Source organism: Sceloporus occidentalis, unplaced genomic scaffold, assembly GCF_023333645.1.
Source record: "Sceloporus occidentalis isolate IW3139 unplaced genomic scaffold, rSceOcc1.0.p SCAF_2, whole genome shotgun sequence".
Classification (NCBI taxonomy): domain Eukaryota; kingdom Metazoa; phylum Chordata; class Lepidosauria; order Squamata; family Phrynosomatidae; genus Sceloporus; species Sceloporus occidentalis.
In genome coordinates, this window is record NW_028316982.1 from 174,809,063 (window position 1) to 174,832,716 (window position 23,654).

A 23,654-nucleotide genomic window follows, 5' to 3' on the forward strand; every position below is an offset into this window, starting at 1 on the left:
TTTTCTTCAGGCTACCCCTTATGGAGCTGGGCCTGCCTGGTCAACTCCCTCATAGGCCAGAAGATGACAGTTATGGAGGGAGGAGTCTCTTCTTCCAGGCTAGCCCTGATGTATGTATGACCTATTGATTGGGCCTACTCTAGTTGAAATGAACAGTTGGTTTTAATCCATAGTAATCACTATTTGTCAACAAAGAGCAACTTGCAGTACCTCAGCTACCCTTTTGTCTCAGCTCAGCTAAGAAGACATGAAAATGGGAACTTTACAAAGGAGAAGCATTTTTTCTGCTCTTGTACAGAGGAAATGACTGCTTTCAGTGAGGCAACTGTGAGCATCAGAACTTCATATGAAAACCCACTGAATTCTCTGTAATTTGACATTTTCTGATAATTTCCTTTTTTGTGTTTTTTCCCCATAAACAGCTGAAGAACTTTGATCCACCAATAGACTCTTCATTGAAATTTCCACCACCCCATGTTCCTACCCACATATAGTGGATTCAACCCAATACATGTTAATATTGTTAATAATAATAATAATTTTTTTTATTTGTATACTGGTTTTCCTCCAGATCAAAGCAGTTCACAACATACAAGCTACATGTCACATACTATAGCACAAAGCAATACAATACATCAACAGTGACATCAGCGATCTCATACAATTCAACAAAAAACCTCAAAAACCATGTACAAAACAGTCAAAGCCATCAGTTGAGGCCTGTTGCCACCGGCCTGCCTCTCTCCCCCTCAAGATTTGGTTTGGAAATGTTATTGTATATTGATGCTGTTGTTTTTACTGTTTTTATTGCTATTTGTCTGTTCTGGGGACGCAACCCCACTGTTGTACGCCGCCTTGATCTGTGGAAAGGCGGGATTAAAATAAAGCTTTTATTTTTATTTTATTTTATTTAAGATGGTGGTCAGAAGGAGGGCTCTTTGTCTTTCAGGAGAGGCCTGTTGTTACTGGCCTGCCTCTCTCCCCCTCAAGATGGTGGTCAGAAGGAGGACTTGTTGAAGGATGCAATGGTCCCTGTCCCTTCCAGTCATCTCCACAACTCATTGGTGCCATTATTCATCTAAATGAATAGTATAGGTTTGTTCTGCGTCTTGTGTATGCACTTTTGTTTGAATGCTCGACCTTCAAATCAAAGAACTTGATATAATGTGTCATTTGTGTCTTCAATGTGTCTTCAAAGGTGTCATTTGCTTTCTGCAATTTCTGTAGGCACTTTTGTGTGAAAATAATATTTTTAACAAAAAAAAATCTGCCCAGTTATTTTTCATGCACCGTTAAATCAGGGACATACAAGTAAGATATTTTTTTAAAAAAAGAGGAAAGGATTTCACTTCTGTTTTATTATTATTATTATTGTACTAACTAGAATTGGAAGTGAAAAAAGGAACTAAAGAAAAGGCAAATGCAACACAATCTTTACAACACACACAGACACACCTTCCACTTGACAGGAGAAGACTTCACAGCTACTAATGCTACAGTGATTCTCAGTTTTCAGCTGTCTTTCAACCCTGGCAGGAAGAGAATGAGGAGAAGGTAAGGACAAACCCCCACCAGCAGCTGATCAGGGGACACCCTGAAATATTATTCATTTTGATTTGAAGGAGGGAAAACAGAAAAAATGCTCCCAAATGTCAATTAACTACCCTTGCTCCCCAAGTCACTGTTCATGAACAACAAGCCACTGTGATCTCCCATGAGCAGCTTTTCCAATACTCTATTGTTCACATGGATAGACTCCTCAGTTTATTCTTCTTATCAGAGAGCTCTAACCCTATATAAACAAGCTATTCAGTGAGCAGAAGATATTTCAAAGAACGAACAATCTGGGAAATTATGTTTACAGTATTTAGGAGCCATCACTTCACCAGCTTCTGAAAGAATGGAACAGAAACTGATGCTCATTATTAGTAGCCACTGGTGGATCCAACCATTTCACTCAGATACTGCTGCCTGGCAGTGGAAGATATTTCCCAAATCATCAACATGTATCCTGTTTGTTTCTCTGCTTCTCTCTCTCTCTCTATCTATCTATCTATCTATCTATCTATCTATCTATATATATATATATATATATGCCCTTAAATGAGTTAGCGTACGAAATACCATAATCAAAATACAGTTTTAAAAAAGTTTTCCCCTTCACTTAGTGATTTTACTAACCTCTCACCGTGAAAGTTGACTAAATATATACAGGGGAACCTAAGCACATCATATCAGCAGAGACAAATATGAGTGGAATAAACTCAGTGTCGGGGGATAGTTGATGGATTTGTTCATGGAACAAGCACGCCATAAAAAGAGGAGTCTTATATGAAGCTTATATAGTTTTTCTGATTGGGATTTATTTATTTATTTTTAAAAAGGAAATATACACAAGACTTTTCCTAGACTTATACTCCAAGTTGATTTTTTCTTTCTCCTTCTTTTCCCATTTCCTTTAAAGATTTTATTTAGAGACTTCAAAATAGCATATAGGACCTAAAGTAGATCAGAACGAACTCCAGAAAGTCAATCTTTATGTACTTCTAAGCATCTATGGGTTGGGGTTTTTTTATTTTATTTTTTGTATGTATATGTCAATGTTGTTATTATGTGCAATAACTAGTTATAGACTTTGTTAGGTTTTTGTTATTGTAGGTTTTATTGTCACTGTTATTATATGTTTATTGTTTCAATTTATGTGCTTTTTAAACTCTCTAATAAAAATTTATATATATATATATATATATATATATATATATATATATACACACACACACACAGAGAGAGAGAGAGAGAGAGGAGACCTCAACTTTCCAGATGCTTGTGTGCCAGAAATCTCACATACTTTTATTTCTTTTCAAGTATTTCACTCTACTTTCCCTTTCCTCACTTGTATTAATTCTAATTTAACTTCTCTTTCTCTTAATAAAAATTGACTAAATGGGTTATTGGGATTAAAGTATGAGAAATATAGAGGTCATTCAGACTACCTTTTAGACCGAATTGCAACCCGGATTAAAAGTGGGTTGTTCCCACTGGCACCAGTTTTTGCACACCCGGATCGAGTTTTGCACACCCGAACCAGAGCAAATCCCCCTCAGAGCGGGTTTTCAGAAAGCAGGTTTTTCCCTGTTTCTTTTCGGAAAACCCAGTACTTTCATGGTGCCAGCAAATGTGAACTTGTCCCCGGTCATGATCGGGTCATTTAGGGGGATGGATAAAGGTCAGAGGGTGGGCAGTGGGCAGAACTCACCTCCCCTCTCACACCGGTCACTTTGCAAGCGGCGGCCTTTTTAAAAATTTTAATTTTGTGACAGATTATGCACATGCATATGTTTCCCTTTCAAATTTGGCAAATTGATAGAATGTGTGAATGTTTGTGCTACATATGTTTCCCTTTCACTTGCTTGCTCCTGTCACTGCAGGCAAAAAGTTGTGGCTGGGATCCCTGCTTCTGCTTTCCCTCACCCTCCTCCTCCTCCTCAGCCTCCCCCCTTTGCTTTGGGGACTGTTTGGTAGGGACTGAGAGCCATTCCCTGGCCGCCTCCTTCTCTTCTCTTCCTCAACATTAGGAGGAACGTCCTGACAGTAACAGCTGTTCAACAGTGGAACACACTTCCTCGGAGGCTGGATGGCTATCTGTCGGGTATGCTTTGATTGAGAGTTCCTGCATGGCAGGGGGTTGGACTGGATGGCCCTTGTGGTCTCTTCCAGCTCTATGATTCTATGATCCCCCTCTCTCCCCTTTGCCTCCCTCAGCAAGGCTAGATGCAGATCCCTCTCCCATGTGGATGCCTTTCCATTGCAGGGCCGCGGTAGGATTGAAGGGGCAAAGAGGCAGGGTGGCAGGGGAGAAGCTAGCCCTGGGCACCTAGGAGTGGGGAGTGGGCTGAGGAGAGCGTGAGGGAAGAAAAGAGGGAGGAAAAGACGAAAAGAAGGGGGCATAAAGTAACCCGGGCACAAAGCTGGAATGGAGGGCCTCTGTTCACTCTGTGAGGTTTTTTCCATTTCACAAGTTGATAGAATATGCTAACATTGCCGCTAGATATTTTTTTTAAAAGGATGGGGGAAGCACCCATGCCATTGATGAATGGCTGCATGACACATCACCATTGATGACAGCAGAAGTGAATATGCAAATCATTTGATTGACAACGAGGAGGCTCCATCTTAAATTGCTACTTTGTGAAGTGTGAACATCAGCGGGGTAAATTGCATCGGGGAGGTTCGATTGGGGTAAAGGTAGTGGGAATATCATTCCGGACATATTCGATATTGAGATTACCGGATCTACCCAGGGCAAAAACGCCTGTATGAAAGGGGCCAAAGATTGCTCTTAATGTGGAGGATGTTCTTATTCAGTTTCTTCTCCCACACATGTAACAACTTTGAGATGGCACTGTCACAGTTTTTCAAAAAAATAAAGACCAGCTAGTAATGACCTTCAGAGGAAAGCAAAGACAGAGCCCCTCTGAACAGATCTTGCCTAGAAAACCTTATGATAGGATCACCTTAGCATTGCCATGATTTGGAAACAACTTGAAGGCACGTGACCACAGCAGTAAAGATCTGGTTCAGGAGTAGACATCTGCCATGAGTCCAGGAGGTATTTCTCTCAACCCACACACCAGGATCCATGACAGAGTGCACCATGCCACTGAAATACATCTACATTTCAAAAAGGCATACAAAGATTGTACACATTGTTTTAAAAGAAACTTGTGCTGCCAGAATAACCATGAAATTGTTTTAAAAGTGTGGGCTCCTTGTGCATCTTGGTTTAAAACAAAAATGCTTGCACACCACTGAATTTTGCCTGGTATAAGAAGAAGGGAAGCATGTGCTAGCCCAGGTGAACTATCTTGCATCTCAAAGCACCTATGATCAGAAAGCTATAATGCCCAAAGGCAGACAAGTGGAACTTCTCTTTTCTTGGCTGAGGGAGCTATGGGATTATATGATCACTTGCCAAAGGATCAAATGACAGATAGAGACATATATTTTCAATCACAGGACAATGCAAAATGCTTTTATACCCAGATATTTTCTGTGAACAGGATTAGCCAACTCATTGCCTGGACACTGTTGAGTATGAATGTACATAGCTATGTGTTTATACTCCACCATCTTGTTTCTCATCTCACAAAATTGCCTATGGACTCCTCTACTAACATCTTTGTTACTAGTGGTTGGTAGATCAATTCCAGCTCCAAGATAATTTTATCTGCTCATTTATTAATCTGCTAGTGTTGAGGTGTCACCAGACACTTTGTTCTTTATTATTATTATTCTTTATTTATATAGCGCTGTAGATTTGCAACACAGAATGATGGCTAGTCCTCTGAAAATAATATTGTGGAGCGACAGATGTCCATAACAATTATGCAACAATGATACACATTCCTATTTATAAAACTCTTAAATTTCAGGTCTTCTTTACTCAGCAGCTATGAAGAAGGAAATTGTAAATTTTTAAGTAAATGTGGCTGAAAGTGAAAAGAAGAACAGAAAGTCAAGGAATCTTTTTTAAAAGACTACTGGAATTGTAACAGAGAATGTATAAGCAATACAAATATGGAGATTCTGGCTTATCCATGTCATCCATGAGGGGAACTACAAGTGGTATATACTATCTGAGGGGAGGGACTTTCTCCACACTAGCAGAAAATTCCCATTTTATTTATTTATTTATTTATTTATTTATTTATTATTTATATAGCACTGTAGATTTGCACAGCGCTGTACATAAAAACAATAAATAGTTATCAAAGAACTTTATCACACTTGAGGAATTTCTCTTAATTTCGAATGAAAAGAAAGTGGGGCCAGAACGTTTAGCAAATTTATGTGAATGTGAATTGCGTTTGAACTGGCTTCCCATTGCCCGAAAATATCATGCCATTGCCCAAATTTGCATGTGGTAGTCTATCATGCAATAACGTGAAACCCCATGATTGCGTTCGGACTGACTTCCCATTGCCCAAACTTGAGTGTAGTAGGCTATCACACAAGAACATTAAACCCCATGATTGTGTTCAGATTGCCATTGGATTATACTTCCAATTTCCCTTGTCTGGTAAACTTCAAAGATAAAATAGAGATCTCTGTCCTCTGAAGTCTAAATGGATGTCAGATAAAGATAAGGCAAAGATTTTCTCTGAATAGGAAGATACTGAACTTTGTCCATTTCTCAACACTGAAAGACTGGACAGAGGGATCAAGGAGTCAAGGCCAAATTCTGCTAGATATTCAGGGGATAGGAACTAGACTGAGACTTTGAGGAGCCAATGGTACTGACAAAGAAACGCTGAAATCAGAGACCAAGGTATCATAGACCCCTAAACCCAGGTCCATAAGCTCAAGTGCAGCAGTAGTAGCACTACTACTCTAGCACTAGGATAACTCACTCTTTTCCATGAGTTCCATGGTTCCTGGAACTCATACACTGAAGTCAGAAACATGTTTGGCATGAGCTGTTGGAAATATTCAGGCTTCCCACACTTTACAAGGGGGTGGAACCTGGGAGAGGTGGTGTGACCCTGGAGGAATAAAATGTCTCGTTGAACTGCAGAGCTTATTGGAATAAGTTGCATATTCAGAAGTCTCTAAAATGCTGCAGTGTCCAGTAAGAGCACCCTATGTGCTCTCACTGAACACAATATCAGTGGAAGGAGAAAGTGCACCATGACCTGATGTCCTCTATCCCAGTCCCACAAATCAATTTGGCCCTCAGAGAGCAAAGGGCTTTCTCACCACTAGTCTATTTGTGTTCCCTTATGTAAGTTCTGTAGTCTGATATGCCTATATTGTTTACTTCTATCAAGCCAATACTAGCTGTCTTTTCCCAAGAACTCTGTAGGATGTTCTTTAGGTTTACTACAGAGAAGTAGTTTACTACTCAGTTTCATTATGTTCTGGACTACTACTGCTTCATTAGTAATACCTTGCCCATGTATACCTTGTGCCTCTTTTCTTGGCTTAGGGAGTAATGTTGTTTTTTTCTATGTGTTTGTTTGTTTTAAATAGCAAACTACATAACATTTGTAAAGAGAAGGTTTCACCAAAAATATTACTAAATAAAGTAATTCCTCTTTTTCATTTTAGGTTTTATTCTTGACTATTATAAAGGGAAAAAATGACAACAATTCTTGGATGTATTCACATAATTTGGCTCATTGTGTTGTGCTCCATATTACAGGTTGTATTTACACAGGAAAATGGTATGTATATATATATATATATCCATTTGTTATTGTTGTTGCTGTGTGATTTGAAACCATTTCCAATGTTCATAAATTAAACTTACGAGAGCATTGCTAATACTCCAGTGCCTGTGCTATTTGAAGACATGGTGGGGAGGGATAAAGTGTTTTTAATTGTTATATTTTATATTTTACTGTTGTCAACCGCCCGGATTGGTTTGCCATAGGGCGGTATACAAATAAATATTATTATTATTACTATTGGATTATTTATTACACTTATCTTTGCTTCAACTTCTCTAGTGTCCATAAGAGCAATTCTATTCCTAACTCATGAAATCTGAGGATATCAGCTGAATAGCTTTATATCATGTGCATGATTAGCAATGATCAGAGCAAGAGGGATCAGTTTTTGGAGACAAGAGGGTGGGCTGATCCTACCTTGTTCTGGCTATTTGTTTCTTATTGGCAAAACATAGTTGTATTTAGGATGACTATAGCCCGTTACAAACGAGCCGTTTTGTGTGTGCGGAGTGCGCACTAGGGTTAGAAAGGGGCGGTGCTTCCGCACCCCCCTAACCCTAGTGCGCGCTCCACACGCACAAAATGGCAGTGGCCGTTCCACACGGCCGCCGCCATGAGGATGTCTTGACCGCACCGCCTCTATACGGGGCGGTGCGGAAGTGACGTCCTCGCTTTGCACCAGGGCGCCTAGTGCGCCCTTAGCACGGAGCAGGAAGGAGCTCCGTTTCAGAGCTCCTTCCTGGTTTGGTCAGCTGGGCACAGCCTTCACACGGCTGCGCTCAGCAGAACAAAGGAGAAAGGGGCCAAGCGGCCCCTTTCTCCTCCTCCCTGCCACCGCGGGGTGTCCTTGGGGCTTGAAGGCCCAGGGACACCCCTTTTCAGGCTGTGGGGAAGCGGCATTTTGCCGCTTCCCCGCAGCCTGAAAAGCGGCGGATCGGGGCTTCAGCGGCTGCCGTTCTGGCCGCTGAGGCCCCGATACACTGGGGAAAGGGGCGGGTACAGCCCGCCCCAAATGGGCAGTCTGTAATCCGCCTCTGAGTGTAATTTGAGATCTAAATACCCTAAAGGCATCAAATCCCATCTGATCTTGAAAGGTTAAGAGTCAACCCTGACTAGTACTTGGATGGGAGAGCACCAATGAATATCAGGTACTTGAGGCTATATTTCAGAAGAAGGAACTGTCAAAACCACTTCTGAGAATTCCTTGCCTAAGAAAATCATATGAAATTCATGGGGTCACCATAAGTTGACAGGCGACTTGAAGATGTGTGTGCGTCTAATAGCACAGCCATTACTTGCCACCATTCAGCCACAAAAGCCAAACTAGAGTGCAACCCTTCAGGTGACCTTATTTGATAGATTAACAGCATTAGTGTCAAACTAGATAGGGTGCCATTCATGCAATTAGTAACTGCATGAACACGTTTTCCCCAAAAAAATGAAGGTGGAGGAGCTCATTCTGGACTGAGTTCAGTACAGAAAAATGAACTTGGATTTTAAAAACAAAATGCCTGTGAAAGGCATAATTGATCATTTTGGGATAGCTCTGGGATTACTCAGGGCAAATGTGGCCCATCCCTCTGGACGTTGCCCACCATGGTACATGATAATGACTGAATAAAGTAGAAGCCAAATGCCTAATTAGTTTTGAATTTTTAAGTAGGGGATGGGTAGGCAAATCTAGTAGGAAAGGCGATGAAAATGACAGTTCCCCTACCAAATATACAGCAAGTAAATAAAAGCTCTGTTGAGCAAATACAAGGCACACTGTATAACAGTGAGAGAACTGTTATATATTAGGAGTTGAGGATGTGACTTCCAAACCAATGGAGGCTGTCATCAAAGAAATTCAAGCATCACCCCATTTTCTACAGAATAAACATTGTTCATTATATCAACTGCAATTGAGACTAACTGTGTGAAATTATGGTGGAGGGGGAGATTTCATGGATCACTTTAACACACTTCCCAAATCCAGTCTCCTTTATAGAAGCCATGCTTTTCTCCAACTTTTTCTCAAAACTATTTTGAAATCCTGATCAATATTTTAGCCATCTTATTCTTTTAAAAGGTGTCTTCAGCGACAATTTAAGGTTAGGTTTTTTTTTTCTGTCTATTTTATCTCTGAACTCCACTGCAATGATTTGGTCCACACCTGAGCTGTCAGCCCTTCAGCATATTACATTAATGCTAAGCATGATCATAATAAATGTTTTTTTTTTTTTTCATTTTTTCCTAGGTACTAATGGAACATCAGCAGAAAATATATCCTGTATTGTTAACTCATACACATTTAAGGGGCCTTCTATGAATTGCACTTGGAAAGCTGGCAAAAAGGCTCCAAAAGACACTCAGTATCATATTTATCTAAAACACATGTAATTCACTTTTGTTTCTTATACTGATAATAAGTGGTTTAAAATAAGTTGTGGCTCACTTTTTAAAATGAAGCATTTTATCTTTTGACACAGGAAAGAAGAAATAGAATGCCCACATTACATAAATAATAATCTTGGAAGACATATTGGATGCTATTTTGTCAACGTGGTTGTAACTGAAGAAAAAGTGACCTTAACAGTGAATGGATCAAGTAAATCAATTCAGCCTCTTGTTCGTAAACTGTATCTATTTAAACATGGTAAGAAAGAGAAGGCAGTGCCTTGTTTACCTCTTTTTTCTTTATTTTTTATTGCTCAATGATGATAGTAGACATGAAATACTTATGAACCATGTGGTTAGGAATGGACTTCTACTAAAAGGCACAAACATGGAAGAGCGATCATGGGTTTCCACTCCCAGATTTCCCATGCTCATCCTCTTGAATTTTCATTGTTCATTAAAAAAAAGAGGTCTTCAGTTCTTTTTTTTTTATTAAGGAGACATAAAATTTGAGATGGAATCATAGGACTTTATCAGGGGGTTAAACAGTGATTATCCCATGAAAATCATGTGATTGTGATTAAGATTTTCACACACATTGCGATTAAAGTATCATGATCCAGGAAATAACCAGGGAATAACCAGCAACAAATCATTCACAGTTATTCGATCTGTAGGGAGAGGTGGGAAATAGAAATAATAAATTGTTGTTGTTGTTGTTGTTGTTGTTATTCCCTGGTTATTCCCAGGATAATTATCCTTTAAGCATGACATTGTGTGAAAATCTTAATCATGATTGCATGGTTTTCATGGGATAATCCTTATTAAAAAGCCCATTTCCCCTGATTTCCCCATGTGATAAAGTCCATACAGTCCAGCACAAGCCCTACCTTTAGGTTGAATGATGCAACTATCTTATGTAGCAGGGTGCCAAAAGCAGCAATTTTGTTGTTCCCCCTCAAGACCTCGACCCCTTCACCCCATCTACTCCCCAACTCACCTCCTCTCACCCAACACTACACCAAACTTCCTTGCCAGTTCCCTTCCCTGGAAAGTAGTGCTGCCTACACAAAACATACTATATAGCTTTGTGCACAGCAATTTGCATTCAAACAGGCAGACTGCATTTGGCACTGCTTTGCAGAGAGGTTCCTCAGTGTACAAAAGAAATGGGGTGTCAGCCAAGGGGGATGGCTGGATGGAAGCTAAGGCTGAACTGCCAATCGTTGTTCTTCTTTTGCCTGAAGGAGCAGGAGAGCTTAGGTCAACACTGAGCTAGTTAGTTATTAAGCAGTAAAAGTGAGCCATCATGGTACAGTGGTTTGAAGATCAGATTTGAATCCTCAGTCCACTACGGAACTTGGTGACAATGGGCATGTCACACTCCCCCTTTGCTTTAAACAAAGGGAATGACAAACCTCCTCTGAATCAATCTGGCCAAGAAAAGCATAGGATAGGGTCATCATAAGTCAAAGTTAACTTGAAGGCATCTCACAACAAAACCTACTTCTGCTTTCTATTGCTTTGTTCCACAAGTGAAAAGTTACATAAATAATTAGCAAGTTCAGGACCCATTTTTAAAAAAATGGTTATCTCAATCTTATATGAATAATGTTTAGCACAATTAAATTCAGTACAATTAAATTACTCTCAAATGAATTTGGCGCACTTATCACACCCTGTGATCACTATCCCTCACCACAAAGTCTGACCATACCCCTGGCCAGATACACACACTACAGCAATGTATGTGATTTTCCAGTGCCTATGGAGAGGGTTAACTGCTTTAATGTATATGAAACTTCACATATATTCATTTATCAATGACAGTACTGGCAATTTTGTTCCAGAAAAACTTGGCCCACCAAGAAATATCACTGTGAATTGCCAGGAACAATCCACATACTGTACAGTAGAATGGAAACCTCCTCCATCTTACATTAATGTCCGAGAATCCAGCTTTTGGTATGAAATAAAGGTAACAGACCAAGGTATTTTTGTATGTTAAAGAGCTTTTGATCACTGTTGGTACAGTATATCTATCTGATAAATTATACAGTATATATGATATACTCCTTAGGTTTGGCTCTATCCTATGCCTCCATAGCCTTCTCTAGAAAAATACTAAAGGTTACACACATTTATTTATTTGATTAATTTGATTTCTATCCTGCCTTTCTCCCTGAAAGAGAGCCAAGGTGGATCAAAAATAAAAATTCTAGAAACATATTACAATAAAACAATTAAAAATATCATCCAAAAGCTATATAAAATCACAGGCACTAAAACCATGATACCCACCCTATATAACAAACACCCAAGACAAGGATATTCTGTAGAAAGGATTTCACAGACAGAAAGGTCAGTTAATGTGCCTAATGGGGTAAAAACATGTTGTAGATGGGTGAGTTAGTAAGAAGCAAGTTTATTACAAGGAGAAAATCAGTGGAGGTGAGGATACAGAGGGGAATAGAATCTACTAGACCTGTAGTGAAACTGGGAAAGTACATCCTCACATTCAGCAACACTCAGGAACACCTGAGAAAAAAGGGAGCTGTCTGTCTCAGGACCTGGGTGTTTAGGAGCACCTTCCCTAACAATTCTTCTTATAACGAAAGGAGGAAATATCTGGAGAAAATTCAAAAGTCTTTTGTCTTCCCATCCAGGTGACCTAATCAATGGCTATGGGCAGTTTCTGCTTTCCTTGATCTTACCAGCATAGAACTGAATATGTAAAGATAAGCATAGTTAGAGATTATAGAAACAAACATTTTATACCAGAATTCTAAATATATAATTTTATTTGTTTCTTAGGATGAAACTAGAAACAGAACTGTGAATGTAAGTACAGTGTTGTTGTTGTTGTGTGGCTTGAACTCCAGAGTCATAGTCCAATGTTCAAACCACTACACCACATTAGCTAAACATGTGTGCTGAATTGATGTAAAGTAACTTCTATCATGCATTTTGGTCAGTACCTCTATTTACCAGGTGATTCAGGATGTTGGTATGCTGTCCCAGAATTACTGAGTGGCTTAAAATATACTGTAAATACTAAAATATAATTCAAAATCATAAAAATATGAATACAGCAGACAAATATTAACCTTCCAAAATCAATGCAAATCAACAAATCAATGTGGCAAGACTCTGCAGTGGCCCAAGCAGTATTTGGAAACAAGTTCCAAAATGCTTCAAAACCTTTATAAGGACCAGAAAAAAACATTTTTAAAGTCTTCATCTGGCATATTTGTTGTTGCTGTTAGTTGCTCTCAAGTCAGTTCCTACTCATGGTGAAGGTTCTTAGTGACAACCACTATGCTTGACTTGGAAGGCCTCGGAAGGTCTGCCTTCCAAGAGGGCCAAGCATACTCTTCACCTCACTGCATTATATTGTTATACTCATGAGTAGATTGGCACTACAGCAGTAAAGAAAGGAGTGAGCTTTTTTGGGCCCCATCTCCAGAAGCCCCCCCCCCCCCCAATTGGGTGACACCCTGGGTTGGGATGCCACTGCCTGTGAGGGTAGTGGAACTGACAAAACATCCTCTCTTGAGCTCAGGCAGGCTCATACAAGTTGGGATTGTCTTTCCAATACCTGGACCTAAGCTGTATAGGATTTTGTAAACATTACAACCAGTACTTTGTATTATTCCCACTGTTGTAAGCCACCTGGATTCCCAGTGATTGGGCAGGATATAAATAAATCCTATTATTATTATTATTATTATTATTATTATTATTATTATTATTAGAAATGGGTCAGGAAATAGACCAGTAGCCAGTGAAGCTGTAGTAACAAGGGAGGTGTGCGTTCCCAGAAACCAACTCCAATCAACAGTTTGAGGGTATTTTGACTAGCTGGAGTTTCTGAACACTTTTCAAAGGCAGCCTCACATAGATCATATTGCAGTAATCCTAGCTGCATGTAATTTAGGCATGTTTTACCATGGTTAGATCAGGCATCCCTAGAAAAGAAAACATGGTTTAAACATGCAAATGCAATCTTGGCTGCTGCAAAAAGCCTAGCATCCATGCTCAAGAGCCTAGATTTCAGAGCTCACACAAACTGCAAACCTGTATTTTTAGTGGAAAGTAACCACTCAAACACAAGCTGAATCCCTGTTCCTCAGGAGCATGTCCATCTTATGTGTATTAAACTTCACTTTCTTTGCCCTCATTCAGTGCATTACATACAGCAGGTACTGGTAGAGAAATAAAATATCTTTCTTGGGTTTCGATAGAAAGGCGTTTTTAACTTTTGTATGTTTTTATATTAATTTTATGATATTTTAACTAGATTATTTTAATTATCCTTAAATTTTTATTGTGTTGTTTTAATTATGTTTTTATCTTGTGAGCCACCCTGGGTCCCTTTTTGGGAGAAAGGCAGTGTCATGCCTCCAGAGCATCTTTGATGCTCTTGAGACATATATTTAGTTGAGATTATATTAGACTTTCTATGGCCCGTTACAGACGGGCCTGAAAATACGGACTGGGTCTGTATTAGGGTTAGAAAGGGGCATCACTTCCTGACACCCCTAACTCTAATACAGACCCAGTCCATACAAAATGGCGGCGCCCTATAGGGGGCGGCGCGGACGTGACGTCATCACGGCGTGCCAGGGCGCATAGTGTGCCCTTTCCCTGGCCGCAGAAGGAGCTCTGAAACGGAGCTCCTTTTGCTGTTTGCATCGCTGGGCGCAGCCTTTACATGGCTGTGCCAGTGACACAGAGGAGAAAGGGGCCAAGTGGCCCCTTTCTCCTCCACCCCATCGCCGCCATCGCCGGGTGTCCTTGGGGCTTGAAGCCCCAAGGACATCCCTTTCCAGGCCATGGGGAAGTGGCCTTTTGCCGCTTCCCCGCGGCCTGAAAAGTAGCAGATCGCGGCCTCAGAGGCTGCCGTTCTGGCAGCTGAGGCCCCGATACACTGGGGAAAGGGGCGGGTGCAGGCCGCCCCAAATGGGCGGTCTGTAACCTGCCTATGTATCAGTTTAGGAGGGGAAATAGAGATCTACAGCTTTAAGAAAGACAAGGATTGTGGGAAATCCCAGGGTCTTTTACTGTCTCTCTCCAGCTAGTTTCCGTTGTGTAGTAAGATTTCAGCCAAGTCAAACCTGGAGAGAATATTTTCCTTTGACAAAGATAAGTCCACAGAAGAAGAAAGATAAAACCCACCAAGAAGAGAGAGCAAGGTATTTAAGAATGACTAGTGAGAAAAAGGAGATCAGTTTCATGTTTTGTGTTTATAACCAGTCTCTCTCCAGCTAGTTTCAGTTGTGTAGTAAGATTTCAGCCAAGTCAGACCTGGAGAGAATATTTTCCTTTGACAAAGATGAGTCCACAAAAGAAGAAAGATCAGTCCACCGAAGAAGAAAGATAAGCCCACAGAAGAAGAAAGGTAAAACCCACCAAGAAGAGAGAGCAAGGTATTTAAGAAGGACTGTTGAGAAAAAGGAGATCAGTTTCATGTTTTGTGTTTATAACCAGTAAAGCTTTTGGAAACTTAAGAAATTTGTGGACAAGTCTTTTGTTCTGGCTGTGTTCCCGAGAGCCAGAGACCTTACTACACCCAAAGTCCATAGTATTGCTCTTGGGACAAAACAGGCAGCATAGAAGTAAAAAAAAGAAGAAGAAGAAGAAATAAAGCTGAGTGTCATGAGCATGCTGGTGGCACTTGAATTCCAAAACTTCTCCCAGTAGGTTCAAATATATGTTTATTAGCATGGGGGATAGAATGGAATCCTAAAGGACTCCATATGCCAACAGCCAGGAATTGAACTAGGATTCATCAAGCACCACCATCTGGGGTTGCCTCTCCAGGAAAGAGTGGAATTACTGTTTTTAAAAATAAAAAAGCCCTCCAAACAAAGCAAAGTGATAGGACACCATGTTTGATTGTATGCAAAGGGACCAAGAAGTCCTGAAGAACCATCAGGAACTCCCCTGCCTAGTTTGCAGTATACCAGAATAAGCCCCAAACGGCAAAGATTTTCATTAGTGTAGGATTCTTCTTGTCAGAGTTTCTCACCACTCAATGAACATGTTTTTCAACCATTTTTCAAATATTTTTGAATGTTCTTTGTTTGTTTTTTTCTTTGCATTTCAAGTGTGAAGATTTAAAACTGAAGGACCAAATGCTATAATGTGTACGTATATAGGGGGAGGAAGGCAGGAATGAAACCAAAAGAAAAAGAATAAAAATTGCACACAAACGATTCAGTGCCCATTCACTGACCAATCAATCAATCACTCAATCAGTGAAGCAGATAAATATTCTGCTTTTAGATACCCGAAAGAATCGCCTCCAAAAATTACTCTAAGGATGCAAGATACAGACTGAGGATTCGTACACGTCCACAACTTCACTACCCCCTTACAGATGCATTTGGTGAATGGAGTGAACCAATTGAATTTGGTAAGATTAATTTTTTTTTCTGATTATTTTCAGAAGAATCTTCATTCTATCCTTCCAACAACAAACCTATATGGCTGAATGCACATCAATTTGGATGTAAATGAGGCCACGCAAATAGGATATTAATTTTAACTTAATCAAGTGTCTTTCTTATATGCAAAAGGATAAATGTTTATAGATTATACAGTCGCCCCTCCAAGTCCACAGACTTGAAATCCGTGGACTTGAAAACTGGCAGAGGGATGACCACCATTAACCTCAATGAGGTGCACGCCTGTGGCATGCACTCCACATGCACATGGGCCCATTCAAGTCTATGGGGCTTGAACATGCGCAAGTTTTGGGACTCACTCAGGGGGAGGGGTCCAGAACCGATCCCCCACAACTTCCAAGGGGCAACTGTACTTTTTTTAAAAACTAGAAAAGCTGAAGTGGCCTGTCAAGGATGTGAGTTTTCATGCTAGCTTGCTTTGTGCCAGAAAAAATAGCATGCTAAGGTCTATCACATGAGGCTCTTCTCCTGTAAAATTATCATTGTTTCTAAAAATTCTATGCAATCAAGATTGCTCTCTTTCCTATTGCACCTTAGGAACAATTTCAGGATTTCAGCCTCCATTTGTGCTAAAAAAAATTATCAGAGGATTTGGGATTTCCCACCCAGTACCAGTTGCTGACTTTCATCTGCAGTCTGAAGCTCTAAGCAACAAGGCAGAACAGAGTTAATGAAATAAATGAAATTAACTCTTTTTCACTTACATTTCTAGTTGTGTGTGTGTGTGTGTGTGTGAGAGAGAGAGAGAGAGAGAGAGAGAGAGAGAGAACTGGGTTACTTAGCTGGAAAAGAAGGTGGGGAGCAGTGAACAAAATGTTGCCTTCTCAGCTTCTCTAACAAGCCTGAGTTAACGATGGCAGAGAGAATTCCGAAATGATTTTTTTTCTCTAGAGAAAAAAAGGTTAAAGGTTTCTCAGTTACTTTGCCAATTGAAAGGAAATCAAATGGAAATGTCTGCTCCTTCTTCTCACCTGATCACTAGAGTACCTACGTACCCGATGCCTACCCACTGACCACCCTTTGGTCATTCAAAATCAACATTAAAATAGAATTGAACTATAATACTGGTAAACCTAGTAGAACACTAGTGGAAAAAGAGGTTATTCTTCAATACCAAATCCTAAATGTCTTTGTTCCCATCCTTTTGCAGGATGAGAGAACTGGACACTCAGTTGCAGCCATGCTAAATTTCCAGATTTACTTACTACTTTCCATGTAGAACTTTCACCGTGACTGTAGGAAAAGGAAGATAGGAATCAGAAATACTCCTGTTCGGGCTTTCAGTTAAATGGGTTGGTGGGATGTGAGCTTTGTACCTGCTTCTGGGTCAATATGTTTACAGGGATACCATGATATTTAGAGCTGAAACCCCACTTTTAAATAAAATAAAATAAAATTATATGCTACTGTCCACTATAGTTGGCTCTCTGGTATCCCAGGACTTATCCAACCATGACTTATGGAGATGTGCAGCTTTTGTTTATAATATGCACAACAATAATGCCAGATTTCTTCCCCCCCCTCCCCCCAGGCACTGATTCTATTCTATTCCCTACAAATACCCTAATCTATGCGATAGTTGGAACCATCATAGGAACCCTGTTTCTGGTTTTGGTTTGTAAAAGGTAAAACTTAATCATCTTCTTACAGTAATATGCATATAAATAATCACTATATTAATTCATTGGTTTTCTTCTGATATTTGCCAAATGATCTTTGTTTTCATTACTACGATTTTAACACACACAAAAAAATCTCATTGCCCATGTAAGATTAGTTCAGTCTTTGGGGCCAACTATAACAGCAGTTGAAAATGTAAGATAGTTCAGTTGGTCCCATTAATGTGTTCCATCATAATAGAAAGACGATTCCTATCTGGCTAAGTTTGCAGAAGAGACTCTTCTAAACACTGAGATTGAGCACTAACAGCTACAGCTTTTCTTTCTGTTTCTGGAGCTGAGTTGGGAAAAGTGCAACCTATGGGTCAGGTGTAACTATTTTTAACAGCCCAGCCAAGTCCCTCAAAACTGGGCAGAATTGTGCAAAAAATATTGGCGCAAATGCCACCTGGTAGCATTTTCATTCCTCACCCTCATCCCAATTTTCAGCTTGAAAAAAAGTATATAAAACCCCAAGTGAAAACTGGGTAGACCTTCAATTTGGCCCAATCATGGTACAGGGTGAACTGAGCTCCACCACACCACAGTTGCCTTCGATGCTCTAGATTCAAGCACAGGGGATCTTAATCTGGATCAAGAGCTTAATGCAGAGGATGAAGGTTATCTATTTTCTCCTCATTGTGGTTCCAACCTACATCAGGGGCCCCAGGCCAACAGTTTTGATTTCTCAGAAGTGACTGATTGAAACAAATTTCAACAAAAATGCAAAAATAAAAGGCCTGATCTGGATCAAAGCCACAGTTGGGGACAAAGAGGTGAAATTTCTGACCCCTGGAGCTGGTTCCCCAAAGTTACTGTAGAGCAAGATGGGTACCAAATGGCCTCATCTTCTTTTCCATGCCCATATGCTAACAAAACAAATAAACAGTCATGAGAACTGTGCCCTCCAGAAGATTCCAGTAGTGATGCTTCTTTTGAAAAACTGTATGCACACACAGTTTTTTTTTAAATGAGGTGCACTTTTGCATGCCCACATATTTTCTTCCTGTCCCAAGACGGACATATACAAGTCACTGAAAGGGATTGATTTGTTAGCAGGTGTGTCATGTTGGAACTACACTTGCTGTCAAAAAGAACACCTTCCAACATTTGTTCCCAGGCTTATGGTTAATGGGTGTAAAGGAGAGCTAGTTTCAGCACAAATGAATTAGCAAAGCAACACCTGAGTTTTTCTTCCTCTGCACCTGATGCCATTGGTTAGGAGGGGAACACACCAAGGAGAAAACAGAGAAAACTTAGTGGGGCCCCTACAACAACTAGGGGTAGATAAAGGAAGAAAGACTAAAAAGCCCACTTTAAAAAAAAACTTTTAATTTTTCTCTTCAGTATCTAGTAACACATAGAAAACAGAAAGAAAAAGAAAAAGCCATTTGTTCAAATGATGAAAAGCAACAGAAACCTGCAAGAAAACAGAATCACTGACTATCTGCAGATTTTCTTCTCTGATCACATCTTTTAAATGACTTAGGAACCAAGTAGGGTCCATTTAAATGTTGGATAACATAACACTCCCCTTGAAAAAACAGGTATATAAAATGGGCTTTCTTCTGTACCCAGCTCTAAGCTTGGATCCTGAATCTTGGCAGTAGTAATAATTGCCTTTCTCCAGCCAAGACTGGAGTACACTGAGGCCTTGATATCTGCCAGGGTTTGGCTCCAGGAACCCCCACGTCCATGCATACCAAAATCCATGGATGCTCAAGTCCCATTATATACAATGATGTGGTAAAATGATGTCCCTTCTATAAAATGGCAAAGTCAAGGTTTGCTTTCTGGAATTTATACATATATACCTTCAAGCTGTGGATACCTGAATCTGTGGATAAAGAATCCATGAATATGGAGGGCCAACTGCACTAACAACTATGCCTATTCCTGGAGAATTGAGATCTGGTTACATCACATGTAAATTATTGGAATGTTGTCTGCAAATGACTGCCTTTGAAGAGTAGTTGGCAAGTCCAGTTAGTCCATGGACTTGCACAGGAAGCATGCGACTGCCTTTTTGGATCAGTCCATGCTCTGTGCATACTATTAAGCACATGTAGCTCTTTTATCCATACAACTCTCTGTAGGAAGGAATTATTTTGGACATTGACTAATGTCCCCATTTATTCTACCCATAGATCTCATGCATGGAAAAAACTTAATGCTCCAATCCCACAACCAAAAGACATTATTAAGCAGTACGACAAAAACATGGAGGTAAGTTCTGGATAATAGTGAACAATAATGATTTATAATGTCAAATGGTTCTCTGTATTTGCCAACTAATTTTAGATGAATTATTATCATGATCATTACCATCATCATCATCATTGTCACCATCATTATCATCCCACCTTTCTCCCAAAATTGGGACTAAAAGTGGCTTACAGTGTCAAAACAACAACACAGCTACACCAATGTGGCAGATTCATTAAACACACTTTGTCACTAAAAAATTCCATTTGTTAGTATAAATGAAGAGTCAAGGATTACCTAAGCAAGTGAAATATTCCACAAAAATGTCCAGAATTATTTGGCAGTGCTACGTAATCATTTTGGCCTCAGTAGATCTAATCTATACAATACTCATATTTTCCCCCTCAGCAACAGAAACCATTACTATACTGGTGTAGCATGTCACAGTTTCTAATTTCAGTGTTACTTTTTAAAGAAATATTTGGACAGGATTTTGCTCAAAACATATGCCATTATCATATCACTTCAAAGGTCCCTGTCAAAAGTAGTAAAAAATAACACAGCACAAAAAGTAACAAGATATTTTTCATCCCTGGTGGCGCAGTGGTTAAATGCCTGTACTGCAGCCATTCACTCGAAACCACAAGGTTGCGAGTTCAAGACCAGCAAAAGGGCCCAAGCTCGACTCAGGCTTGCATCCTTCCAAGGTCGCTAAAATGAGTACCCAGACTGTTGGGGGCAAATTAGCTTACTTGCTAATTAGCTTACTTGCTGTTCACCGCTATGATCTTTGGAATAGTGGTATATAAATAAAACAAATTATTATTATTATTAATTAAAGTATTATTAATTAATTAATTATTAATTAATTATTAATTATTATCAATACAATGACAAAAGGCTACTTTTCAAATGCTTTAAATAACAGGATTTTTTTAAAAAAATAATAACTTTCCAAGCTCTGCTGCATTTTCACACTGACCCCAGAGACTAGGGACTGACCAAAGTTAACCTACCCTCACAACAAGCTTTATGATACAAATAATAGACCCAACTAGACTAGATAGATTAATTCAATTACTGAATGGGAAGTCAACACTTCTGTGTGTGTGTGCGCACGTGTGTGCACGCGCACACGCGCACGCGCACGCACGCCTACATGAACCATATGACAGATGCCTGTGGATTTATGGTGATTCATAGGGTTTTCTTAGGCAATGAATACTCAAAGGTGGTTTTGTCTATTCCTTCCTCTGAAATATAGCCTGGTATTTGTTGTGATTCTCCTGTCCAAGTACTAAGAAAGACTGACCCTGTTTAACTTCCATGATCAGATGGGATCTGGTGCCTTTAGGATATTTAGGCCCATTAATAAACCCCATTAAATCAATGAGTTATATTATCTAGGTCTAGTATTTCGATTTAGGTTTTAGTGCCTTTGTGCATTTGGGCCTTTTCTGCATGAGACAAAAGGCCCATTCTCCCACTCCACCCCCGTTCAGGCACCATCCTACTTGGACGATGCATGGCCCATACCCTGGTTTTGGTGTGGATAGTCCAGACAATGTCTGGCATGTCCCACACCAGAACCATGCCATAACAGGGATTTTTGTTGTTGTGTGCCTTCAAGTCATTTCTGACTTATCGAGACCCTAAGGCAAACCTATCATGGGGATTTCTTGGCAGGATTTGTTCACAGGAGATTTGCCATTGTCCTCCCCTGAGTTTAAGAGCATAAAAAAACCTTACCTGCTGCTCTGAATCTTTAGAAAAACCTGGAGGCCTCCATTTCCATCTGCTCATTGCTGGGCACCTCATTCTAGACCCAGTGGGATGCCCGTGTAGACAGGCACCACAGTATGGAAACAGAGGCCAAAGTAAATGGAGCAGAACAGGGCAGCTGTGCAGCCAGGGTGCCCCTGGAGTATTCTGGACAGTGTAGACAAAGCCTTAGGCATTAGTGCATAGGCTTAGTGGATAAAGTGCATTGGCTTGCATAATACATCCTTTTTATGCTCTTTTCACAGTTGTCTATTTTAATATGTAAAATCTATTCCTAATATAATTTCTGTTATTTCCTAATCTGCATGCATTTTATTGGCATCTCAGTGCTAAAGTTGGTTGCTCCAAATCATATATTTTTATTTGAGAGATGGGAAAAATAGGATGTCAGACAAGATAGTTTTACATAATTCAAAATTGGGAAATTTAAACATAATTAGGTTATGAAAATTGAAACTTTAGCTACAAAGAGACATTGCCAGACCTCAGTGTTTTCATTTTTGTTATCGTGGAGAAAATAAGGAGAGACGCTCAGTAACAAATGTTACTGTATGTGTTAGCCATGTCAATAGAATTTTGCTATAAGCTATAATGCAGAAATGGGACTGAAATAGTTGTGAAATTTAGGAATTAACCCAAGAAGTTTTTTCTCTTCCTTTTTGTAGAAAGCATGTGATGACCCATTACCAACAGCAGCAGAAGTTGAAAAAATCACAATGGTTGAAGAAATGACTGTTAGCAAAGAAGTTTGAGTCATTTTCCTTAACTATCAAGCAACTAAACCTCATAAATTATTGAAATACCGTTGCTTTGGTAGTGTTCACACAGACAGCTTCTAAAATGATTAATTAGTATTCTTCCATGATAAGCTACAAGGATAATTGACCACCTGGTAACATTCCATCTTTTATATATCCACTATATTCTGTCCACAACATTGCCCTTAGGATTACTTTTTCTTCTTTTTGCGTGGTTTGGCATGGGTAGTAGCTTAATGGACAAAAGAGCCTTTTAAAGCTCAGTGCACATTCAGTAGATATGGTGAGTTTGTTTTTATCTTTATAACTCATTAGAAGATTTAAAAATAAAATACAAAAACAAAAAACAAAAAAACAACCCTACACAGCAGCTCTTTCTCTATATGATCAGGGACGTAGCCAAGGGGGGGGGGTTCTTGGGGTCCGACCCCCCCCCCTTCCATTAGAAAAATGAATGGTGTGTGCAGCTGCGTTGCTGCACCCAAGCCCCATTATAATGATGGCACTTAGTCTGGACCCCCCCTTCCTAAAATCCTAGCTACGTCCCTGATATGATAGTATGTGATGGTGCTCTAATGACAGCCTTCTGAAATGGTGCCAGAGCAGAATAAATATCTCTTTAAACAGGGAGTGACACAATTAGTACAACTTATTGTATCACGTGTTGTAGAATGCAGGACTAGGGATGCATAAAAGTCTCTTTTTTCTCATAAAAGGAAAAAACGCTTTCATTTTTTTCTATTTGCCTTTATTACTCATCATTTTTAAGATAAGCTGTTGTAACTATCTGAGCTGTTTAGATATTTTATTAGGAAGAAATTCAAACAGAAAAAAGTTTGGAAATAAAACTATTTTAAATTCTGAAAGTATGTTTAATTTTTCCAATTGATCATTTAAAAAAAAAAACCTATTCCACAAAATCTGGGAAATCAAAGGAAAGTTCAAACCCAGGACCGATACACTCTGTGACAGTAAAAATAACATAATTCAAGACCAGGAAGGAATAAAAAGACATTGGAGCAATACACAGAAGAGTTATACAAAAGATATGACAAAATGAAGGATGCATGGAACAAAAAGCCATATGAAGGTGAAACCCAAATTCTAAAAAGCAAGATGGAAGCTGCAATAAGAGAATGGCCAAAAAGAAAGAAAGAAAGAAAAAAGAATAGA

At 39.6% G+C, this 23,654-nt stretch overlaps 1 protein-coding gene across 1 annotated transcript; it reads left to right on the plus strand.

The window, feature by feature from the left end:
• Positions 1–1,458: 1,458 nt before the first annotated feature.
• On the plus strand, positions 1,459–23,297 carry LOC149319358 (granulocyte-macrophage colony-stimulating factor receptor subunit alpha-like). The gene is made up of 10 exons (XM_089511547.1): positions 1,459–1,554; positions 7,108–7,223; positions 9,469–9,607; positions 9,701–9,867; positions 11,459–11,586; positions 12,423–12,449; positions 15,897–16,026; positions 17,610–17,703; positions 19,884–19,962; positions 22,389–23,297. Exons 2-10 carry the CDS (start codon positions 7,139–7,141, stop codon positions 22,473–22,475), a joined length of 936 nt encoding a protein of 311 aa, XP_089367673.1. The 5' UTR covers positions 1,459–1,554; positions 7,108–7,138; the 3' UTR covers positions 22,476–23,297.
• The last annotated feature ends 357 nt before the right edge of the window (positions 23,298–23,654 follow it).